The 20775-nt window shown below is 38.2% G+C and overlaps 1 protein-coding gene and 1 pseudogene across 1 annotated transcript; both read left to right on the top strand.

Annotated features, from left to right (window-relative positions):
* The first annotated feature begins 8451 nt into the window (after positions 1 to 8451).
* LOC113325083 lies at positions 8452 to 9409 on the top strand (annotated as a pseudogene).
* Positions 9410 to 9650: 241 nt separating this feature from the next.
* LOC113322108 (ABC transporter F family member 3-like) lies at positions 9651 to 20327 on the top strand. The gene is made up of 18 exons (XM_026570129.1): positions 9651 to 9854; positions 14345 to 14563; positions 14675 to 14867; positions 15067 to 15275; positions 15433 to 15591; positions 16641 to 16769; positions 16848 to 16949; positions 17040 to 17186; positions 17325 to 17387; positions 17637 to 17683; positions 17833 to 17892; positions 18305 to 18387; positions 18516 to 18610; positions 18949 to 19035; positions 19174 to 19261; positions 19626 to 19711; positions 19846 to 19908; positions 20015 to 20327. The coding sequence occupies exons 1-18, from the start codon at positions 9651 to 9653 to the stop codon at positions 20138 to 20140; spliced, it is 2160 nt and encodes a 719-aa protein (XP_026425914.1). The 3' UTR covers positions 20141 to 20327.
* Positions 20328 to 20775: the final 448 nt, after the last annotated feature.

The raw sequence follows: 20775 nt of genomic DNA, 5'->3' as shown, positions 1-20775 counted from the left end.
ATAGAAGGTTGAGAAACATTCTCAATGGAAGAGAAGAGGTTTCATTCGCAGAAGGATCAACAAGGGGGGTTTCTATCATTGAAAGGTCAGCTGAAGAAATGAAGTCTGAGGCAGCTTTTTCGCGAATTGGAGATAAAGGTTTATCTTGCGAAGATATCGCAGGAGATTTAGAAGAGATGAGTAAGTGGAAGGGAACAAAAGTTGGAACAGTTTTAAGGTGGCGAGATTTATTGAGAGGTTTATTAACATCTTTATCACCCTGCGAATTACAATCCAGATAAGAAACAGAGGCAACAATATTGTTATTAGAAAAGGATAGTGTTTCTTACTACCTTCTCATTCGCAGACTTTCTTTTATGCGCAACAACCTTATGCTGCGATTTGGGAATGTTAGGGTTCTGAACTGTAAATCTAGTGTTGGAGGCGCTTTTGCTGAAATAACAATAGTATGGGAATCACATAAACAACATCAAATAAGGAAATAAACAAGATCAATTTCAGCAAAACTCATAAAGTAGAAAAAGAAAACTAACCTTGATGAATCCATGGAAAGCAATAATAGGGAGATTGTTTTGAAGAAAATTACGAACTATGAAGATCTGGAGAAGAAATAGTATGAAGATGAAGAAGAACTTAAAAATATTGAAGAAGAAAGAAGAAAAGTTGCAATAATGGAATTTTCAGAAGAACGATGAAGTTGCAGAGAAAATAAAAAGAAAGAAAAAGAGAGTGAGAAGGAATATATATAGAGGGAATTTTTTTCTCGAGAAAATAAACACGATTAATACGGAAAGATATAAGCGGTTAAAAAGCAACGATTACAAAAGACGTGTCGAGAAATAGATGGAAGAAAGAATACGTGTGAAAAATGCAGAATATGAAGAGGAGAATAGCTGCGGCATTTCTCACATCATTCTCTACTTCGCAAAAAAGATATGAGAAGAGGCAAGATGTAGGATCAGAATCTCGCAACGACAATATTTCAGCGAAATTATCAACAACAAAATACAACAACGTCGCAGAACAATTTCAGGAAGAATATAATAAATGACGTCAGCTAAGATCACGAGAAAGATGTGATAGTCCTGCGAAAATTAGAGAGCTTGCGAAATTAATATTTGTAAGGTTGCGAGAATGTCGCAGATCATGCCCGAAAATAAAGGACAGATTAGCTATCATCCACTATGTATTTCCCTATAAATAGTCGTTCAAGTTGTAAAGAAAGGGAGAGAGATCTTTTTTGAGTAAGAAACAAGTAAATAGGAGAGAGAAAGTCTAGAGCAGAGATCATTCTTGATTTATTTATCTTTTCTTGTAAGAAAATTCAAAGATTGATCAATAAAATTAAGAGTGTAAACCTAAAAATGAGTTGATTAATAATGAAATCATATGAGGGTTGTAGTGTAGGATTTCCTGCAACTACAAAGATTTTCCATCAAAGCTCTGTAGACTGGAATCATCCCATTGATGCACAAGTCCACCAATAGTTGTTCAGTGACGTTGGGATCATGACAGTCCAAAGCTTGAACTCGAAACCTCTTCACATAATCATTCGGATTTTCGGCATCTTTCTGAGCCATCCTTCCCAAGTCAGAAAGAGTAATTTGCTCAGAAACAAAGAAATACTTCCTGTAGAAATCATTAATCATTTCACCCCAATTAGCTATGCTCTCTAGTGCGATGTTGTTGTACCAAGTATACGCTCGACCGGTCAGGGATTTTGAAAATTCCTTCAAACGAACGACATGGTTGTGTTCATGCTCTCCAAATGCTTCCAGGAATCGAGAAACGTGTTCTCGAGCATTCACCGTTCCATTGTAGAGTGTGAATGTTGGAGAAGTGTAACCCTTTGGGAGAGGGATCCTTTGTGTGGCTGCAGGGTATGAAGGCTGATGACGGTGCACGGTCGTTGTACGACCCCTTCCTCGATTCTCCATAAAACGTTCCAGGTCTTCACGGGTGATGAAACTGGCGGGTTCAGGTTTTGCAGCTTTGCGGGTTTCATCATCGTCAGGGACTGGAATAACTTCGGGATCAGCAGTTGGAGATGTTTCCTTGTCTTTTCCTTTCTCTTTAGTTTTGTCTGACATCTTGTCTGTGAGAGATTTGAGATAGTTAAATAGTTTCTTCTGAGTAGCATCCATGTCAGTTTGATTCTTGGCGAGAACTTTTTGGACCTTCATGAGATCGCCTATGGTAGGCGGATTTTCTCTGATTTCTTCTGGATGCCGCCCGAAGATAGGATGATTTTCGACATTGGTGTGAGGAGGAGTAATGTCACCACCATCATTAGAAGCAACAATGGTTTCCGGAGAACCACAACTGTTGTTGCTGGTGCTAGCATTGTTGGTGTTGGGATTTGTAACTGAACCTGACCTAAGATCGACCATCTTGTGAAAAAATGAGAGATTGCAACCGAGAGATTGCAAACGAGAAATTAATCTCCCACTGTGGTCGCCAATCTGTGGATGGGGAAAATGGGTCGCCGGTTTTTCGGAAAAGTGGAGAGTCGAGCGTGCTATCGAGACTCCTCAGTCGGGCAAAATGTTAATCCTCACACAGATGCACCCCTGCAAAGGGGGTGCTTAGATTCGAGAGATCAATCTGTATGACCCATGCCTAAACCAAGACACTGGCCGTTCCAGAGTCAATTCGGTCGCAAAGAGGGATATGGGTTGATCTGTAGGAGGGAAGTTGATAAGTGTGTGGGATCAGTGATGATCGAGGATTGTGGGTGTGTTGAAGGTTTCTGCAGTATTGGCGAACTGTTGAGTTCTGATAAGTTCTGAGTGATTGATGAATTCTTGAGAGTAGTTACTCGAGAAATTCTATGTGGATGATTACTGATGTTGTAATTCGTTGTCTTCAATCGTGAATTCAGAGACTTATTTATACTGTTAGAGTGCTGAACACCTTGATCCCAGTAAGTGTGACGGTTTCTTGAGTGAAAGAGTGGGAAAGTGGGAGATCGTGGTAAAGTCAGTTCCACGTCGTGTGGAGACTTCTGATCGTGCACCCACTACTTTACTAACTCCTTCAACCGTTTACACGACTTACGCACATTTGCCGTTGTGGATGAATCCACGTGTCGTAGACCGCCAGACCAAAACCCTAAGTGATATCCCCCCATTTGTGACGTGATTGATGTCTCACAAGTCGTGGAGTCTACTGGGTAGACGTGTTTTGATTAGTCAATTGTTGACTGATTAGACAATGAGTCTAAGTTTTGGTGAATCGAGCATGAATGGTGAATGCTCAGTGATTCATGGATCGTACATGTAGCTATTTGAAGGGACGTCAGTATTGTAGTATTGTTGATTCATTGATGAATTACTGACTAGTTCAACGATTGAGCAAGTATTGCTCAATTCTGTGAATTACAAGAATTTAATGAGCAACTGAGCAAGTATTGCTCAATTCTGCAAATTACTGGATATTAAAAATTTGATGGGCAACTGAGCAAGTATTGCTCAATTCACCAAATTAATGATTTTGATAATCTGACGTGCAACTGAGCAAGTATTGCTCAATTCGATAAATTATCGATGAATTGCCGAATATTGATTATATTCGGGCAATCGAGCAAGTGTTGCTCGATTATTATTTACTGGTGATGTAACCCAGTAAAATATCAATTAAAATATTTATGTTGATTAGTGAATCAACATAAATTTTATTAGTGTTCTAACAGTGTTCAGAATGATGGTTTCAGTTCATTCAAAAACCCTAATTTTTTGGTCAATCCTCCATCAATTGGAGAGTTGCTGAAAATTGATCATGAATCAAGAGGGACCGACCACATGGGATGAGGAGTGTCCATGTGGTGCCCAGTGCTCGAGTGAGCACGCACCAGGATTCTCAGAGAGTTGGTGAGAAATCATGAATAAATGGTGGGTTCGCCATTACTGAAAATATTGCTGGGTTCAGCATTAGGTGTAAAACCTAGGTATGAGAGATGGGGACCGACCAAGAGGGCATGAGACCGGGTCTAGGAGGTCATGTGACCAGTTGTTGGTCGTTTGGAGGATTCTCCAGTTGGTTGGAGATATTTCGGGCCCAATATGAGCAATTGAGGAAATTAGGTCAGAATTGCGAAAATGTGTGGGACCGGCTTCGTGCAAGACCTAGGAACGACCTGATTGGTCGTAGAGGCATGCACGTGTTGCCATGATGTCTGTGTCTCCATAGTGAGAGTTTCAGTATTTTCTGATGCGCATTTGAGCAATATCGTGAATATTCAGAAGAGTTTCATCTTGACTGAGAATTCTCGATTTTTTGGTGGAATGAGCATGTATGCTCAATTCATCAATATTTTAAAAATATTAAAATAAAAATGTTTTAGTATTTAAAATTGACGTGAGAGGCTAGCCGGCCGTGTGACCATGTTGGCTTTTGGTTTTTTGTGATTCGAGCAATATTTGAGAAAATGTGGAGAAATCACAAATTTTTCTCAAACCCAGGAGTTTCATGAATTTGAAGAAAATAATAATTATGATAAATTAGGGATTGCAAGGTGTGGGACCGACCACGTCTAGGGCATGGTCGTCCAACCATGTTGCCCGGTCCCGCACACCTTTCCCTATTTTATTATTATTGCCATTTCATGGGATCAGGGCGTGGATTCGACCATGGAATAGGAGCAATGTTATTGCCATTCCATGGGATCAGGCTAGGGATTCGACCATGGAATATGAGCAATTGTTATTGCCATTCCATGGGATCAGGCCGGGGATTCGACCATGGAATAGGAGCAATTGTTATTGTCATTCCCTGGGATCATGCCGTGGATTCGACCATGGAATATGAGCAATAATAGATTATTCTGAGAATTCAGTAGTGAATGTCACGACAAAAGTAATCTATTTCAGAAAAGATATTAGCCATTTAAAGCATCACATCTATTATGAATGGTGCAAAGTCAGTGAGTCACGATGTTGTTTACAACCTGAAGGCGTTAGTGTTCTCAATCTACGGAGAACCGCCTGAATCTATGCACTCTCTCCACATAATCAGGGAACGGGGAGTGTCGCCGACGTCCTGAAGGCGTCCGCCTCCCAACTATTCTTCTATTTGGATGTGGGTCTCTCTCCTGTAGTCAGGGAACAGTGAGTATCGCCGACGTCCTGAAGGCGTTAAGTTCTCAATCTACGGAGAACCGCCCAAATACGTTATTCTGCATAGAGGGCACGACGAAATGCCAGGGATCGAACACTCATCTACTGGAGGCTTTTCGAAAACATATTCATTACGGCTTCGTAAAATATGAATCGTTGCATGCCTGAAAGCCGTGTCAAAAACATGCCTCATGATTTTACGGTTTTGCCCTTTGTTGAAAATCCACCATCTACATATGTGTGTATAACAAGCTAAGTTTTCGATCTAACGGTTGAGAAATATTAGCTTGAATCTAAATCAGGTTTCATCTAACGGTGAATATTTATTGCTTTGTTACCAAGGCAAAACCCTGATTTGAAAGGCTATATAAGGGGACATCTAGCAACTCTGCAAAACTAATCCCCACACCTTACCTGTGATACTAGTTTGCGTGCTAGAGTCGGTTCTCCTTTAACCTTTGGTTTTCTTCTTCTAAAACCAGGTTAAACGATTTGAAAACTTCATTGGGATTGTGAAGCCAGACCGATACTACTTTTATCGTAGTTGTGTGATCTGATCTTGCATCTTCTATCGTACGAGTACAATCATATTGATTGGCTTGATATTGATATCTCCGATAGGCAAGATATAAAAAGTAATCACAAACATCTTCGTCTCATCGTTTGTGATTCCTCGACATCTTGTTTCGCTACCATACGATTAAGATTGTTGTGAGGTGATTGATCAATCTAGGCTGTTCTTCGGGATTATAAGACCGGATTATCAATTGGTTCCTGTTCACCTTGATTATTATCAAAAAACGGAACAAAAACTTTAGGGTTTTTCTGTGGGAGACAAATTGATCCTTTGATAGACTTGTCTGTGTGAGACAGATTTGTTTATTGTCAAAGCCTGCGATTTTGGGTTGTAGCAACTCTTAGTTGTGGGTGAGATCAGCTAAGGGAATCAAGTGCGCAGTATCCTGCAGGGATCATAGGCGTAGGGAGTACAACTGTACCTTGGATCAGTGGGAGACTGATTGGGTTCAACTATAGTCCAGTCCGAAGTTAGCTTGGAGTAGGCTAGTGTTTGTAGCGGCTTCATACAGTGTGTATTCAATCTGGACTAGGTCCCGGAGTTTTTCTGCATTTGCGGTTTCCTCGTTAACAAAATTTCTGGTGTTTGTGTTATTTCAGTTTCCGCATTACATTGATTTATCTTTATAATTGAAATAATATAGGTTGTGCGTTTAGATCATCAATCAGTATAATCCAACCTTTGGTTGTTTATTAACATTGATTGATCCTTGGACATTGGTCTTTGGTACCGTCCAAGTTATTCCTTGTGTTTGATTAAAGATTCGCTGATTTATATTAGCTTGAGTAAATCAAAACAAGAGAGAGATATTAACTCCTTGAGATACTTTTACCTAGACTGAGTCTGACTGTCTAGTTGATTCTCTATAAAGTGTTTCGGAGTTAGTCCATACAGATTGCTAAGAGAAATATTGGGTGATGTTGTTAGACCCCCGCTTTTTCAACTACATCAGCAAGTCACTCAGTTCAGCGGAGCGTAACTATACCAAGGTGGTGCAGCTCATATATGCCTTAGTAGTGGAAACACAGAAACTAAGGATATATTTCGACGCACATACCATCCGAGTCTTCACAAAAGCAAGGATAAGTCAAATCCTTGAAAACACGGAGAAAATCGGAAGGGTGGCGAAATGGAGTGCCATGATCAAACAGTTTCACATAATCTTCGAAACAAAGAAAGCTGAGAAATCACAAATCTTAGCGGACTTCCTAGCGACTTACCTCTCAACGATGAAGCAGAAATAGATGACATCCCAGGAATGTAGGAGGATAAGCCGGAACCAGAAGACCTTTTGGAACCATAAAATTTATGAAGGTGGGAGATATTCGTAGATGGCTCCTCCAACGGAGAAGGCGCAGGCATAGGGATTGTGATAACAACCCCTACTGGAGATCGACTCATCTATGCATTCAGGTTAGAATTCGAGAAAAACACTAAAAATATCACGGAGTACGAGGCGGTCATACACGGTCTATGCTTGGCACATGATCTAGGCTTATCAGACGTTCGTCTGACTAGTAACTCACAACTGGTCATTAGACAAATCGAGCTCAAATATCAAACTTTAGATCCGGTATTGTCTTCATATCTAAAGTTAGCACAGGAGAATGCGTCAAAAATCGACAAAATCACATTCAGACATGTCTGTCGGAAAGACAATAGGCACGCAGATGCCTTAGCATTCATATCATCAATGCTAAGGGACAGAAATACCACCTCTGTGCAAATTGGGAAGATATATGAACCTTCGATAGAAGGACCAATCTCAGGAGTTGAAGAATCCTTGGTCGTCCAAACTCAGTCCATGAGGGAAGCAGAAAAGGAGAAAGAAGACGAAAGAGTAGAAGAACCAGATAAAGAAGCCGACGAGTCTGACAAAGCTTTGTAACTCAATACACTAAGTTGCAGAACAACTAATGTATATAATAAAACCTTATAATCAAACTTCGCATGTTATTTTTTAAATGAATAAGACTGTAAACAAGATAGAAAATCAACAATCATTCAACAATTATTTCGACCATATCCTTTCACCTTCAAGACCTATGACTGCCATGGATTTATGATCCCTTAAATGCTTTCCTAATTGGTGTGAATTAATTAACAAACTATCTAAACACGTAAAATCCGCATCCTAGAGACTGCTATTCCATCTTAGATATCGCTGCACTCTCAATTCACTCCAAAATCTCAAAAAGTATTAAACTCCGAAAGTAAAGTTGTAAGTAAATAAAATGTCTCACAGAATCTCTAAAACCGAAGAACTAAACGAGCTAGGTTTTCTAATTTATATGCATTAAAAGGTTGCAAAATGAATGAGTAATGTGGCTAATAAAAAATTATGAGTTTATTTTTTCGGTTAACACAAAACCTATAAGTAATGTGGTAGATACAAAATTTCAAAGAAAAAAAAACAAAGTAATCTGCAAAGTAATTCTAGGTGTTTGCCTATAATTTAAGAGTTTACTTTTCATCTTAATTAAGCTGAAAACCTAGAAATTAGTTCGGAAATATAATTTCAGAAGCAAGTCGTTTTCGTTTAAGACTTAGGGGATTTGACTTCATCTTCTGGAGAAATAAAAGCACTTCTGCTTCTGGTATCCAAACACTAATACTAATTATAGGTTCGAACTTTAGATATACCTTAAAAAGTTACTTTTAGATTACCAAAAGCAAAAAATCCAGAAGTTAATACGATGACACAATTTCAAAATGATTTCTGAAAGAAAAAAAAGATAACTTTTCAAAATCTTTATATTTATGAGTTTTGGGGGTTAAATTATGCTTTTAATATCCAAACATGCTACTGCATAAAGAAATTTATTTCCAAGTCAGATGAATGTTCACCTGAGAAGTGAATGATTTAGAAGGAATAAGTAAGAATTGAGACGACTCTTTCTTGAACTATTCCATAAACAAATCTTCCTCTCTCGCCAATCATGAGTTTTTCTCTATTCCTCTCGTATATCGTCATTAGCCGTTAATGATAGATTTTGAAAAAGACTTTTCATGTTATTCCCATTTACGTTCGATCCGAATCCCTCTGTTATTTCCTTCTCCCACCGAACCTTTTCCTCTAAATGATAAAGAGGATAGTACACTGGAATTATATTATTTAAGTGCTTATTGTTTGCCAAAAATCCTACTTCTACAATGGTAGGTCGCCGAGTTATTCAAATAAACCGTGTTTTCCGTGGTTTTCATATGTTGCAACTTCTGTGCCAACTCGATCGATCCAGAATGGATCGACCAAATATTCTATTAGGGAGCCCGGTCTCAACTCTTCTACGTGGTATTCATTCTCGTTCGGCTCTTGGAATTACATCTATCAGTGGTTGGAACAGCTCGCAAAATTCAACGGCATCACCTATTTCATTACCCTTAACTGTTTCATGTACTTCTATTGAAATAAAATGGTTTCATGTTCCTTCATCGATTGGTTATTCCTTTCTTTTCGTCTCTCTTTTTCTCATTTTGGTTTCGATTTTTTCAAAATATTGAAGAGCCTTTTTATAGAAGAGATTTCATACCTTTCACTCATGCTTTGCTCTTCTGTTATGAGCCTGATCGTGCTGTTAAAGCAGCTGCCATCAGCCGATCTCCTTGTGGCGAAAGCAATGCCGTTGAAGTAGCTGCCATTGGCCGATCTCCTTGTGGCGAAAGCAGCACCGTTGAAGCAGCTGCCATCGGCCGATCTCCTTGTGGCGAAAGCAATTGATTCAGTTTCTTTGTAACCAATAGGCTAAGCAAGTGAGTCATACCTAGTTGATTCCGATTTAACCGAGTCAAAGCAAACCCGACCATAGGCCCGAGTTAGGATAAAAGAGGGGCACCGCTTTCATCATTTCTCACTTGGTCCTAAAAAACCAAAGCCTCTCCCCCGTCTCGAGGACGACGAGGAGCTTCATCTTCTTCATCTCCATTAGGGTTTTACTGAGTGGAAATCATCATCTAAAGATATGGTGGAAGTAGCGAGTAGAGTAGTATATGATGTATTGGGTCCTCGAGCTGAAGATCTTGATAAACCAATTATAGATTACATAATCAATGTCTTAGCTGATGAAGATTTTGATTTCGGTATCGAAGGCGAAGGTGCTTTTGATGCTATTGGTGAATTACTTGTTGATTCTGGTGCTGTTGAAGATGATTCTGAAGGTCGCGAGGTATGTAAACACTCTAATTAGGGTTTTACCTTATTGTATACCTGTATCTGTATTCTATCTTAGTGAAATTTAGGGTTTAGGAAACTGAGAATTACATTGCAGGTTCACGTTTGCTTGTTTCCCTGTGTTGTTTTCAAGCATAGATTAGTATTATATAAGATTGTTTTAGAGATAATGCTATTTGTACCGTGTTTTCCCCATCGTTGAGCAAGGGAGGGATGGGATTCTACATTTAGAACTCAGTTTGAGTTACTACCTCGCATTTTAGGATCTCATCTCTCTGTTTTCCCATATTGGTTGAAGGGAGCTGGTGCAAATTGAGTGAATAGGAAAGAGGGAATTTATGTTACTACAATGTTGTGTGCTTAATTCGTGGTCCTGTCATAGTGATATTTAAGGTGTAGGAAACTAAAATTTAGTGAGTGTTCATTACAGGTTCACAGTAATTCATTTCCTTGTATTGTTTCAAGTACAAGTATAAATTACTATTGTATACATTTGTTTTGAAGTTATGCTACTACTTGTACTGTGTTTGCGCCAGCATCGGGCAAGGGAGGGATGAGATTCTATGTTTGGGAGATACTTCGCATTACTACCTCGCGTTTTAGGATCTCATCACTCTGTTTGCTCGTTTATGGTTGAAGGGAGCTGGTGCAAATTGAGTGAACAAGAAAGAGGGAATGCTATATTACTACCATGTTGTGTGCGTTATTCGTGGTCCTGTCGTAGTGATATTTAAGGTTTAGGAAAGAAACTCTAATTCAGTGATTCACGGTAATATGTTTCCTTGTATTGTTTCAAGCATAAAATAGTACTGTGTACACTTGTTTAGAAGTTATGATACTACTTGTACTGTGTTTGCGCCAGCATCGGGCAAGGGAAGGATGAGATTCTATGTTTAGGAGTTACTTTGCATTACTACCTCGCATTTTAGGATCTCATCACTCTGTTTGCTCGTATATGGTTGAAGGGAGCTGGTGCAAATGGAATAAATAAGAAATGTATACTACTACTACTACTTTACCTTATTCTTTATCAGTATTCTTCGTGTTCTATCTTAGTGACCGAAAGTTACTGAAAATTATAGTGAGTGTTCATTACTGATTCACGTTTCCTTGTGTTAAGCATGAATTACTGCCGTATGTGATTGTTTTAGGACTCACTTTTAGGACTACCTTTGGGTTACTACCTCGAGTTTTCTCTGTTTGCCCATGTGGTTGAAGGGAGCTGATGCAAATTGAGTAAATAGGATAGAGGGAATGTTATATTACTACTGTGTTGCGTGCATTATTCGTGGTCTTGTCATAGTGATATTTAAGGTTTAGGAAACTGAAATTTAGTGAGTGTTCACTACTGATTCAAGTTAATTCGTTTCCTTGTATCGTTTCAAGCATAAATTAGTATTGTATACATTTGTTTGGAAGTTATGATACTACTTGTACTGTGTTTGCACCCGCATCGGGCAAGGGAATGATGAGATTCTACATTTAGGAGTTACTACTTTGCATTACTACCTAGCATTTTAGGATCTCATCTCTCTGTTTTCTCGTATATGGTTGAAGGGAGCTGGTGCAAATGGAGTAAATAAGAAATGTATATGACATCTATGTTACCTTATTCTTTATCAGTGTTCGTCGTGTTCTATCTTAGTGACTGAAAGTTACTGAAAATTATAGTGAGCGTTCATGACTGATTCACGTCTCCTTGTATTGTTTTAAGCATGGATTAGTACTGTATACGATTGTTTTCGAGATAATGCTATTTGTATCGTGTTTGCCCCATCGTTGGGCAAGGGAGGGATGAGATTCTACTTTTAGGACTCACTTTGGGTTAGTACCTCGAGTTTTAGAATCTCATCTCTGTTTGCCATATGTGGTTGAAGGTAGCTGGTGCAAATTGAGTAAATAGGAAAGAGGGAATGTTCTATTACTACCGTGTTGTGTGCGTTATACGTGGTCCTGTCATAGTGATATTTAAGGTTTAAGAAACTGTAATTTAGTGAGTGTTCATCACAGATTCACTTGTATTGTTTGAAGTATAAATTAGTATTGCATACATTTGTTTAAAAGTTATGATACTACTTATACTGTGTTTGCACCAGCATTGGGCAACGGAAGGATGAGATTCTACATTTAGGACTCACTTTGAGTTTTACTACCTCGGATTTTAGAATCTCATCTCTCTGTTTGCCCACATGTGGTTAAAGGGAGTTGGTGCAAATTGAGTGAATAGGAAAGAGGGAATTTATATTACTACCATGTTGTGTGCGTTATTCGTTGTCCTGCATAGTGATATTTAAAGTTTAGGAAACTGAAATTTAGTGAGTGTTCATTACAGATTCATGTTAATTCGTTTCCTTGTACTGGTTCAAGCATAAGTTAGTATTGTATACATTTATTTAGAAGTTATGATATTACTTGTACTGTGTTTGCGCCAGCATCGGGCGAGGGAAGGATGGGATTCTATGTTTAGGAGTCACTTTGCATTACTAAATTGCATTTTAGGATATCATCTCTCTGTTTGCTCGTATTTGGTTGAAGGGAGCTGGCGCAGATGGAGTGAATAAGAAATGTATATTACTACTATATTACCTTATCCTTTATCAGTATTCTTCGTGTTCTATCTTAGTGACTGAAAGTTAGTGAAAATTGTAGAGAGTGTTCATTGCATTTTAACAATTGTATACAGTTCTAATTCATGCTTGAAACAATACAAGTCATTCACGTTTCCATGTATTGTTTCAAGCATGAATTGGAACTGTATACAATTGTTAAAAGTTTTGATGATACTGTTTATACCCTGTTTGCGTCATCTTTGGCCAAGGGAGGGATGAGATTCTACATTTAGGAGTTAAATACTTTGCTTACTCGGGTTTTAGGATGTCAACTCTCTGTTTGCCCTACATTGTTGATGAAAGCTGGTGCAAATGAAGTAAATAGGAAATGTGTATTACTACTATGTTACCTTAATCTTAATCCGTGTTATTCATGTTCTATGTTAGTGATATTTAGGGTTTTAGCTACTTGTAGAAATGGTCTTTGGAAACTGAAACATAGGGGTAATTGTGGTTAGGGTTCTTTACTAACTCATGTTTGAGGCTCTTTAGACATACTTCTTGGTTTTTGGCTTTTGTGTGTATTTTATCCAGTATGGATTAGTAATGTGAACGATCTTTTCTTCAAGATAATACTGTTTTTGAACTAGTCTTGGGTATGGGAGGGATGGGATTGTACATTTAGGACTCACTATAATGCATTTTAAGGTCTCATCTCTTTGTTCGGTAATTCTGGTTGACGGGCTGTTGCAAATGGAATACTACTATTGTGGTTGAAGGTCATTTTGTTGTCGGGAAAAAAAGGATATAGGTTGTTTAGTAGGACGTAAATATCGTGGTACTCCTTAAAACCCACTGGTTTAAAATTTTTATTGTCAACTCCATTCCCTTGAAAATGTACATTTGATTCTTTTTCATGTGGGGGAAGCCAATTGTAGTTTTATTTTCCACCATTCCAGATGTCAACCAAATCACCACATTTTAGTCGGGGTTTTGCATCTCTTAATCTGTATTTTTCATGCTCTATCTTAGTGAAATTACAGTGAGTGTTCATTACAGATTCACGTTATTCATTTCCTTGTACTGTTCCAAGCAAGAATTAGTATTGGATACAATTACTTAAAAGTAATGATACTATTTGTACCCTGTTTGCACCAGCGCTGGGCGAGAGTGATGGGTGAGATTCTACATTTAGGAGTTACTTTGTGCTACTACCTCCGTACCTCGCTTTGTAGGATCTCATCTCTCTTTTTGCCCGATATAATTGAGGGAAATTTGAATTATCACTATATTATGTTATTCTTAATCCGTGTTATTCATGTTCTGTTTTAGTGATATTTAGGCTTTAACTACTTGTAGAAATGGTCTTTGGAAACTGAAACATAGGGGAAGTTGTGGTTTGGGGTCTTTAGAGATTCATGTTTGAGGCTGTTTAGACATCCTTCTTGGTTTTGTGTGTATTGTTTCAAGCATGGATTAGTAGTGTATACAAATTGTTCTGTAAGATAATGCTGTATGTACCATGTTTGCACTAGTGTTGGGTATGGGAGGGACGAGATTGTAGGACTCACTATATCGCATTTTGGGGTCTCATCTCTTTGTTTGTTAGTTCTGGTTGAAGGGCTGCTACAAATGGAGTACATAATATGCTTTCTAGTTGTTAAAGGTCATTTTGTAGTTGGAAAAAACATGATATAGGTTTTTTGATATGGAAGCCTTAGGTGTGGATAATGTTTTGTTTACTTCAATCAAAATATACCTTTGATTCCTTTTCATGTGGGGAAACCAATTTTGCTTTACCTGCCGTCATTCAAGATGTCGCCAATATAAGACGTACACGTAATTTGCTTGCTATGTTATGTTTAGGACTCTTTTTATTACCTTGCATGTTATTTTATTTCATTGAAGGTTATTGAATGATTAGTTCTCAATATAGGTCTGTATCAAGCTATCTGATAAGTTTGGAAAGCATGGATTGGTTAAACCTAAGTTAGCTGTGCGAAGTCTTGCAACACCCTTGCGGATGTTTGATGGAATGGACCAGGATGCAGTTCCAAAGAAACAACCTGTGGAGTTGCAAGAAGGTCCTACTTTGACTGAACGTGATAGGGCAAAGCTTGAAAGGAAAAAGAGGAAGGATGAGCGTCAAAGAGAGGTGAGACGACATTTAAATTGAACACCCAATTATTTAGACTTGGTTTTAAGGGAACATGGTGTAGGAGTCAGTTATGATATCCATTTTGTTTTGTCCTCTGTCATGACACAGGCACAATATCTGATGCATTTGGCGGAAATGGAAGCAGCTAAAGAAGGGATGCCAGTTGTGTCAGTTAACCACGATAACAACGTCGAGGGTCCTGCTGTGAAAGATATCCATATGGAGAACTTTAGTGTTTCAATCGGAGGTCGTGAACTCATTCAGGATGGGTCTGTCACACTCTCTTTTGGGAGGCATTATGGTAATTCAATTTTTTTATCTGTCTCTCTGAGACTTGTATTTTTGCTCAGTTGTTATTTATAAAAAATGCGAGAGTATCATGGAAGGATTTGTTTCTGGTTGCAATCTCTGTGAGGAGTGGTTTCCAGGTGTTCCTTAATCGGGTATTATTACTTTTATCAGCTGTTTTGATGACTGTTTTCCAAAATGCTCTCATGTAGGTCTTGTTGGAAGAAATGGTACAGGGAAGACTACTTTCCTCAGGTATATGGCAATGCATGCTATTGATGGTATTCCTAAGAACTGCCAGATTTTACACGTGGAGCAAGAAGTTGTTGGTGATGATACATCGGCTTTGCAATGTGTTCTTAATGCGGATGTTGAGAGATTTCAACTCCTGAAAGAAGAAGCTCGTCTAACTGCACTTCAGGTATACCAGTAACTTAGATTTTGTCTTTCCAGATTGAAGCAATTCATTGCTTTTCGCATAATCATACTCTGTTAGTTGTTGCTACCATCTATTGTGTCTGCATTTCATTACATTATGAGCAAATGACTAAGGCTACTGAAACTATTTCGTCCTGCAGAGAGATTTGGAGTTCGAGACTGCAACAGAAAAGAGCAACGCGAAGCCCGGTGAAGCATTGGACAAAGATGCTATTTCACAAAAGCTGGAACAAGTATATAAAAGGCTTGAGTTCATTGATGCAGATTCAGCAGAATCACGGGCAGCTTCCATTCTTGCGGTTAGTTCTGAAACTTTCATGCTATTGGACTGGATACTTCTTATACTTTTAGTATCTGTTTAAATGGACAATTCATATCGACGAATCAAATAAAAACCATCTTACTTTTGTTATCTTCATCATATTGTTTGGAGTAATTATTTAAGAGGCTAAAAGGACACTACCATTCAGGCTAGTTAGCTACTGGCTATCCAATAATGTGCACAATAGGAGTCCCCCTGCATATGAAATTATGGGTTCCTTTTATTTTTATTTTGTTGTTTAAAATTCCTTATTAGTTTAGAGGTCTTTGAGGGGTGCAATGCAGTGAGGGCATGTCATAAAAGGCCAGCTTTAGGGGGTGGATGTCAAAAAATTTAGAATCAAAGAACAATGTTCATGCAAATTAGGAGGGGGCACGGTACTGAGTATACAATTCAAGCCAGTAAAATTTAATATGGGTCACAAGTTATTCATGTGTGCAGTGCAGAACCTGGTAACTTCGACATCTCTAATGCAAACTTTCTGAATCATAAGCATTAAATATTGGGAAATTTCAAACTCTCAATTTTCTTTTTATTTAAAGAGATTGATTAAAATATACAGCATCCAATTCATCCACAAAGTAAGTACACATCCATTGAAGACCTTGCCTCTCATTCCTACACTTAATTCACTACATGCACATTTTCTGATCACAACATAAAATCGAGTATATTACCTTGCACATAAGTTCACACCTGGACTATTGAACTGTTACTTTTCACTCTTTCTTGTTGCAATTAAACTCATCATAAACGTTCCTTATAAGCAGAAGTACTGGGTGTATATATCCTGTATAGGTTGTCACATATTTGCTGCTACCATCTATTCCTGTGTCTAATTTTGCCAAGTGTTCTAGAAACATTTTAGTATTATACCACAGTATCATACTGATCGAAACTAAGACATTGATGTATTCTCGTATCTCAAATTTGTAAGCCGTAATGACACTTCCGCGTTTTTATATATTGGTAGCTCAGAGTTGCTCATTTATGATTAGTAACCTGTTGACTTTAAATGATGTCCAGGGACTTAGTTTCACTCCAGAAATGCAGCGGAAGGCCACCAAAACCTTTTCCGGAGGATGGAGAATGCGAATTGCTCTTGCTCGTGCACTCTTTATAGAGCCTGATTTGTTACTTCTTGACGAGCCTACAGTATGTCCGCTGCGTGTAATGTGTCATCAAGATCTATGTTTTCTTTCAAGGAATTAAACTAAACACATTTCATCGCAGAATCATCTTGATCTTCATGCTGTTCTATGGCTGGAGACATACCTCGTTAAATGGCCGAAAACATTTATAGTTGTTTCTCATGCTAGGGAGTTCTTGAACACTGTAAGGATTTTCTCACTCTTTTGACTTTTTTTTGGTTTTGATGTGCTACTTATATTTTGGTCACTGATTCATCTACGATACTTTCTTCAGGTGGTTACCGATATTCTTCATCTACAAGCACAGAAACTGACAGCCTACAAGGGGGACTATGATACATTTGAAAGGACACGCGAGGAGCAGATGAAGAACCAGCAGAAGGCCTTTGATTCGAGTGAAAAAGCCAAAGCTCATATGCAGGTTCACTTCTGCTTACTAACCAAATGAATGAGGATGCAATCGTTTCTTTTTCCCTGTATTATTTAATCATTTGAAACTAATTGGTGAGATCAGAAAAGTTGGTGAAACTTTATTAGTTTCTAACCATTGCTTTTGCAGGCTTTCGTTGATAAGTTCCGTTACAACGCAAAGAGGGCATCATTAGTTCAATCAAGAATTAAGGTAATTTTTACCGTTCGCTTTATATAGTATTAGAACCTATTTAAAACCTATGTTATTGCCATTTGAGTTAGTTCTCTTGAACCAATTTGGCAGCTGTGAGCACTGGATCTTTTTATCTCATGTATTTGTTCAGTAGTTGGATTAGTTTTGGGCATAGAGCGTTTTAAATGTTTGTTTTGAGATTTTGTATTCTAAGGCCTCTATGGGATAATTTTCTTTCTTATGGTTGCTTGTGCGTGATTTCTCCAGGCAATTGAGCGATTGGGCACTGTGGATGAAGTCATAAATGACCCTGAGTATGCACTAGTTCTATTGATCCTTATTAAAAATCTAGAACTTATAAACAACAAGACTTCGGATATTGTCAGTCACTTGTTTGCTTCTCTTGGTTTTCTATATTTACTCGACTCCATTGGTTAACTTCCTAATATATGTTGTTATGCAGCTACAAGTTTGAGTTCCCCACACCGGATGACAGACCAGGGGCTCCTATTATAAGTTTCAGGTTTGTCGCACAGTTCCACTAAGAAAGCTTTTTGTGTAACTTATTTCCGTATTGTTGCTCCATCTTGTTGTTTGATATATATGTTTCCACTATGAGTTTATGACAAAAACCCAGAAGTATAGTATTTAGAAAACATTCTGATGCTTAGTGATAAGTTTCCGTGTTAAATTCTGTTGGATTGTCGAAAAGGAGTTCATATGGACGTCTGAGTTGTCTTTGTAGCTCTGGTGCCACTATTCCAGCTTACACTATTTATCGCTAAAAACTGTGAATATTCAACGGCCAATCTGACCAGATTTAGAAATTTGTATAATTCTTATTTTCTTATATTAATCATCTATTCTTTTCATCGAGCACTCACACAAAGTTGTTGCCTTCTTAAGTTCTTATTATGTTTCACCTTCTATCACAGCGACGCATCATTTGGTTACCCTGGTGGACCTTTACTGTTTAAGAATTTGAACTTCGGTATTGATCTTGACAGTCGTGTTGCAAGTAAGGATCAACCTATTATCTTCACCTTTCCTGTATTATGGGGAAAAATTTGTGATATACTGCTGAATGAGTTTTTTAATTTAGTTCTTCTTTGTTACAATTTTCTGAATACTGAAATTGCTTTGCAGTGGTCGGTCCCAATGGAATAGGAAAGTCAACAATTCTCAAATTGATTTCAGGGGAGCTACAACCGAGCTCTGGAACTGTTTTCCGATCAGCTAAGGTATAGCTCAAGATCCCATATACCCATATGTGATATTTCATGTTTCGTACATGCCAACAAGAAAGGGTGGAGAAGAATAAAAAATCTTGGGTGCTTTAGATGTTGTTTCTGCTTTTGCAAACCTTTAGGCTTGCTTGAACTATTTGAGTTTATTAACCTGATTATATGTGTTCTCATGTGCTTAAAAAGCTTAAAAAGTCTTGGCTATTTGTTTACTCTATGATTTAGTTAACGCTTTTCTTGCTATGCACGTTCCCTTTACTTATCTGAATGCATAACTTCTGATCCGTTCTTCCACCGAAATGTTCCTTTATTGCTAATTTTTGTATATTCTGCAGGTTCGTATTGCTGTCTTTAGTCAGCATCATGTAGATGGGCTCGATTTAACTTCAAATCCCCTTCTGTACATGATGCGTTGCTATCCTGTAAGTTACTGATCTGTTGCTTACTTGCTTTATACTGATGAATTCTTTCATATTCTACCCGATATATTGAACAGTACACAAACCCAGACCCAGACACACACATCAGAATCACTGACTTCTGTCTTTTTCTCTTTCCAGGGAGTCCCTGAACAGAAACTTCGATCTCACTTGGGTTCTTTGGGTGTCACTGGAAATCTTGCACTTCAACCTATGTACACTTTGTCAGGTATATCTCTCCTTCAATGCCCATCTTTGGTTAACAAAATGTCTGGATCATGTCTAGTATATCCAGATGGGTAAGTTTAAAGAGCATGTTGGGACCTATCACCTAGTTCTTAAGTAGTTTGAGAACTGGCGAAATGTAGAAGGAACTATCAGTAGAAAACAAGATATGTGCTGTAGCCATGAAAATTTGGTCGGTCTGCTTCTATCATGTAGTTGAGAGCTGCTTAGTTGACGTGATATATCGATTTCATTGTCAAACTCAAATGCTTAAAACAAGAATGAGCTGATATGTAAGCATATAAATTGTAACAACCCAGTATTTTTCAATGACTGTCGACTGGATTGCTGAACGTAATGATATCCAGGTGGTCAGAAGAGCAGGGTTGCTTTTGCAAAGATAACATTCAAGAAGCCACACATTATTCTGCTGGACGAGCCATCCAATCATCTTGTAAGTCTGTTCCCATGTGTGAAAGTTGCGCTTCTGCTTAAAATCACCAGGGATAATTTTTTGTCAAATATCACTGGAAATTCATTGACAAGTGCTGTTTTGCTTGTCTCACTGTTGTGTTTCCATGTTGGCAGGATTTGGATGCTGTGGAGGCGCTCATCCAAGGTCTTGTTCTCTTCCAAGGAGGAGTTCTCATGGTACGTACACAAGCTTCTCGAAGTCTCATCTTCTTTCTCTCTACTAATTTTATTGTTTGAACTTGCATTTCTAATCAAATTGCTATATCTCCCTCCTTGCTTGCAGGTAAGTCACGACGAGCATTTGATATCTGGAAGTGTCGGAGAGCTGTGGGCGGTATCAGATGGCAAGATTGCACCATTTGCTGGAGATTTCCAAGATTACAAGAAAATGCTCAAGTCATCCACTTAACCAAGTTTCTAGAGCATGCGCAGGATATGCTTGCATGTGCTGATCCAGAATACCTGCATTATGTGTAGCTTATCTTTTGAGAGAGAGTATTTTTGTAACAGTGTTTAAAAACTAACAATACTTGTACCAGACAATGAAGCTCTATATAATAGATAGATCTGTTGGTATTTCAGCTGATCTTCATAGATTCTCATGTTTGTGTTCGACTTTTCTTGCATTACTGTTCTCGCATGCCCTCGAGATGCATCTTTCTACACCATCTGCATCTTATATATGGTTGCTGGATTCAGGATCTTGATTCTTGGTTCTTGTAGCATTACATCAAGAGAGAGAAATGCTTGTTTCCTTTCCACTTCTCTTGGCATGTCCAAATGGGCTTTCAGTCTCTGGGCCAGAACATTTCATTTTTCAGAGTCGCAGGGACCGATAAGACAACTTTTTGTTTTACTAGAATGGGAAAATCGGTTTTGACGCAACAAACCGATATTACAAATTCAAAACATTTCCCAAAAGTTTAGCGAGGGTACAAATATTATTTTGTTGGTACACAACCACCTCTCTTTTTCTCTTATTCTTAAGATAGAAATGTTTGCATTTCTCTTTTACAATTTTGCAGAAAAAGAGCATTAGATTTT

Source organism: Papaver somniferum, chromosome 11 (assembly GCF_003573695.1).
Source record: "Papaver somniferum cultivar HN1 chromosome 11, ASM357369v1, whole genome shotgun sequence".
Classification (NCBI taxonomy): domain Eukaryota; kingdom Viridiplantae; phylum Streptophyta; class Magnoliopsida; order Ranunculales; family Papaveraceae; genus Papaver; species Papaver somniferum.
The sequence above is the reverse complement of the archived record's forward strand: the minus strand, read 5'-3'. Positions and strand labels throughout refer to the sequence as shown.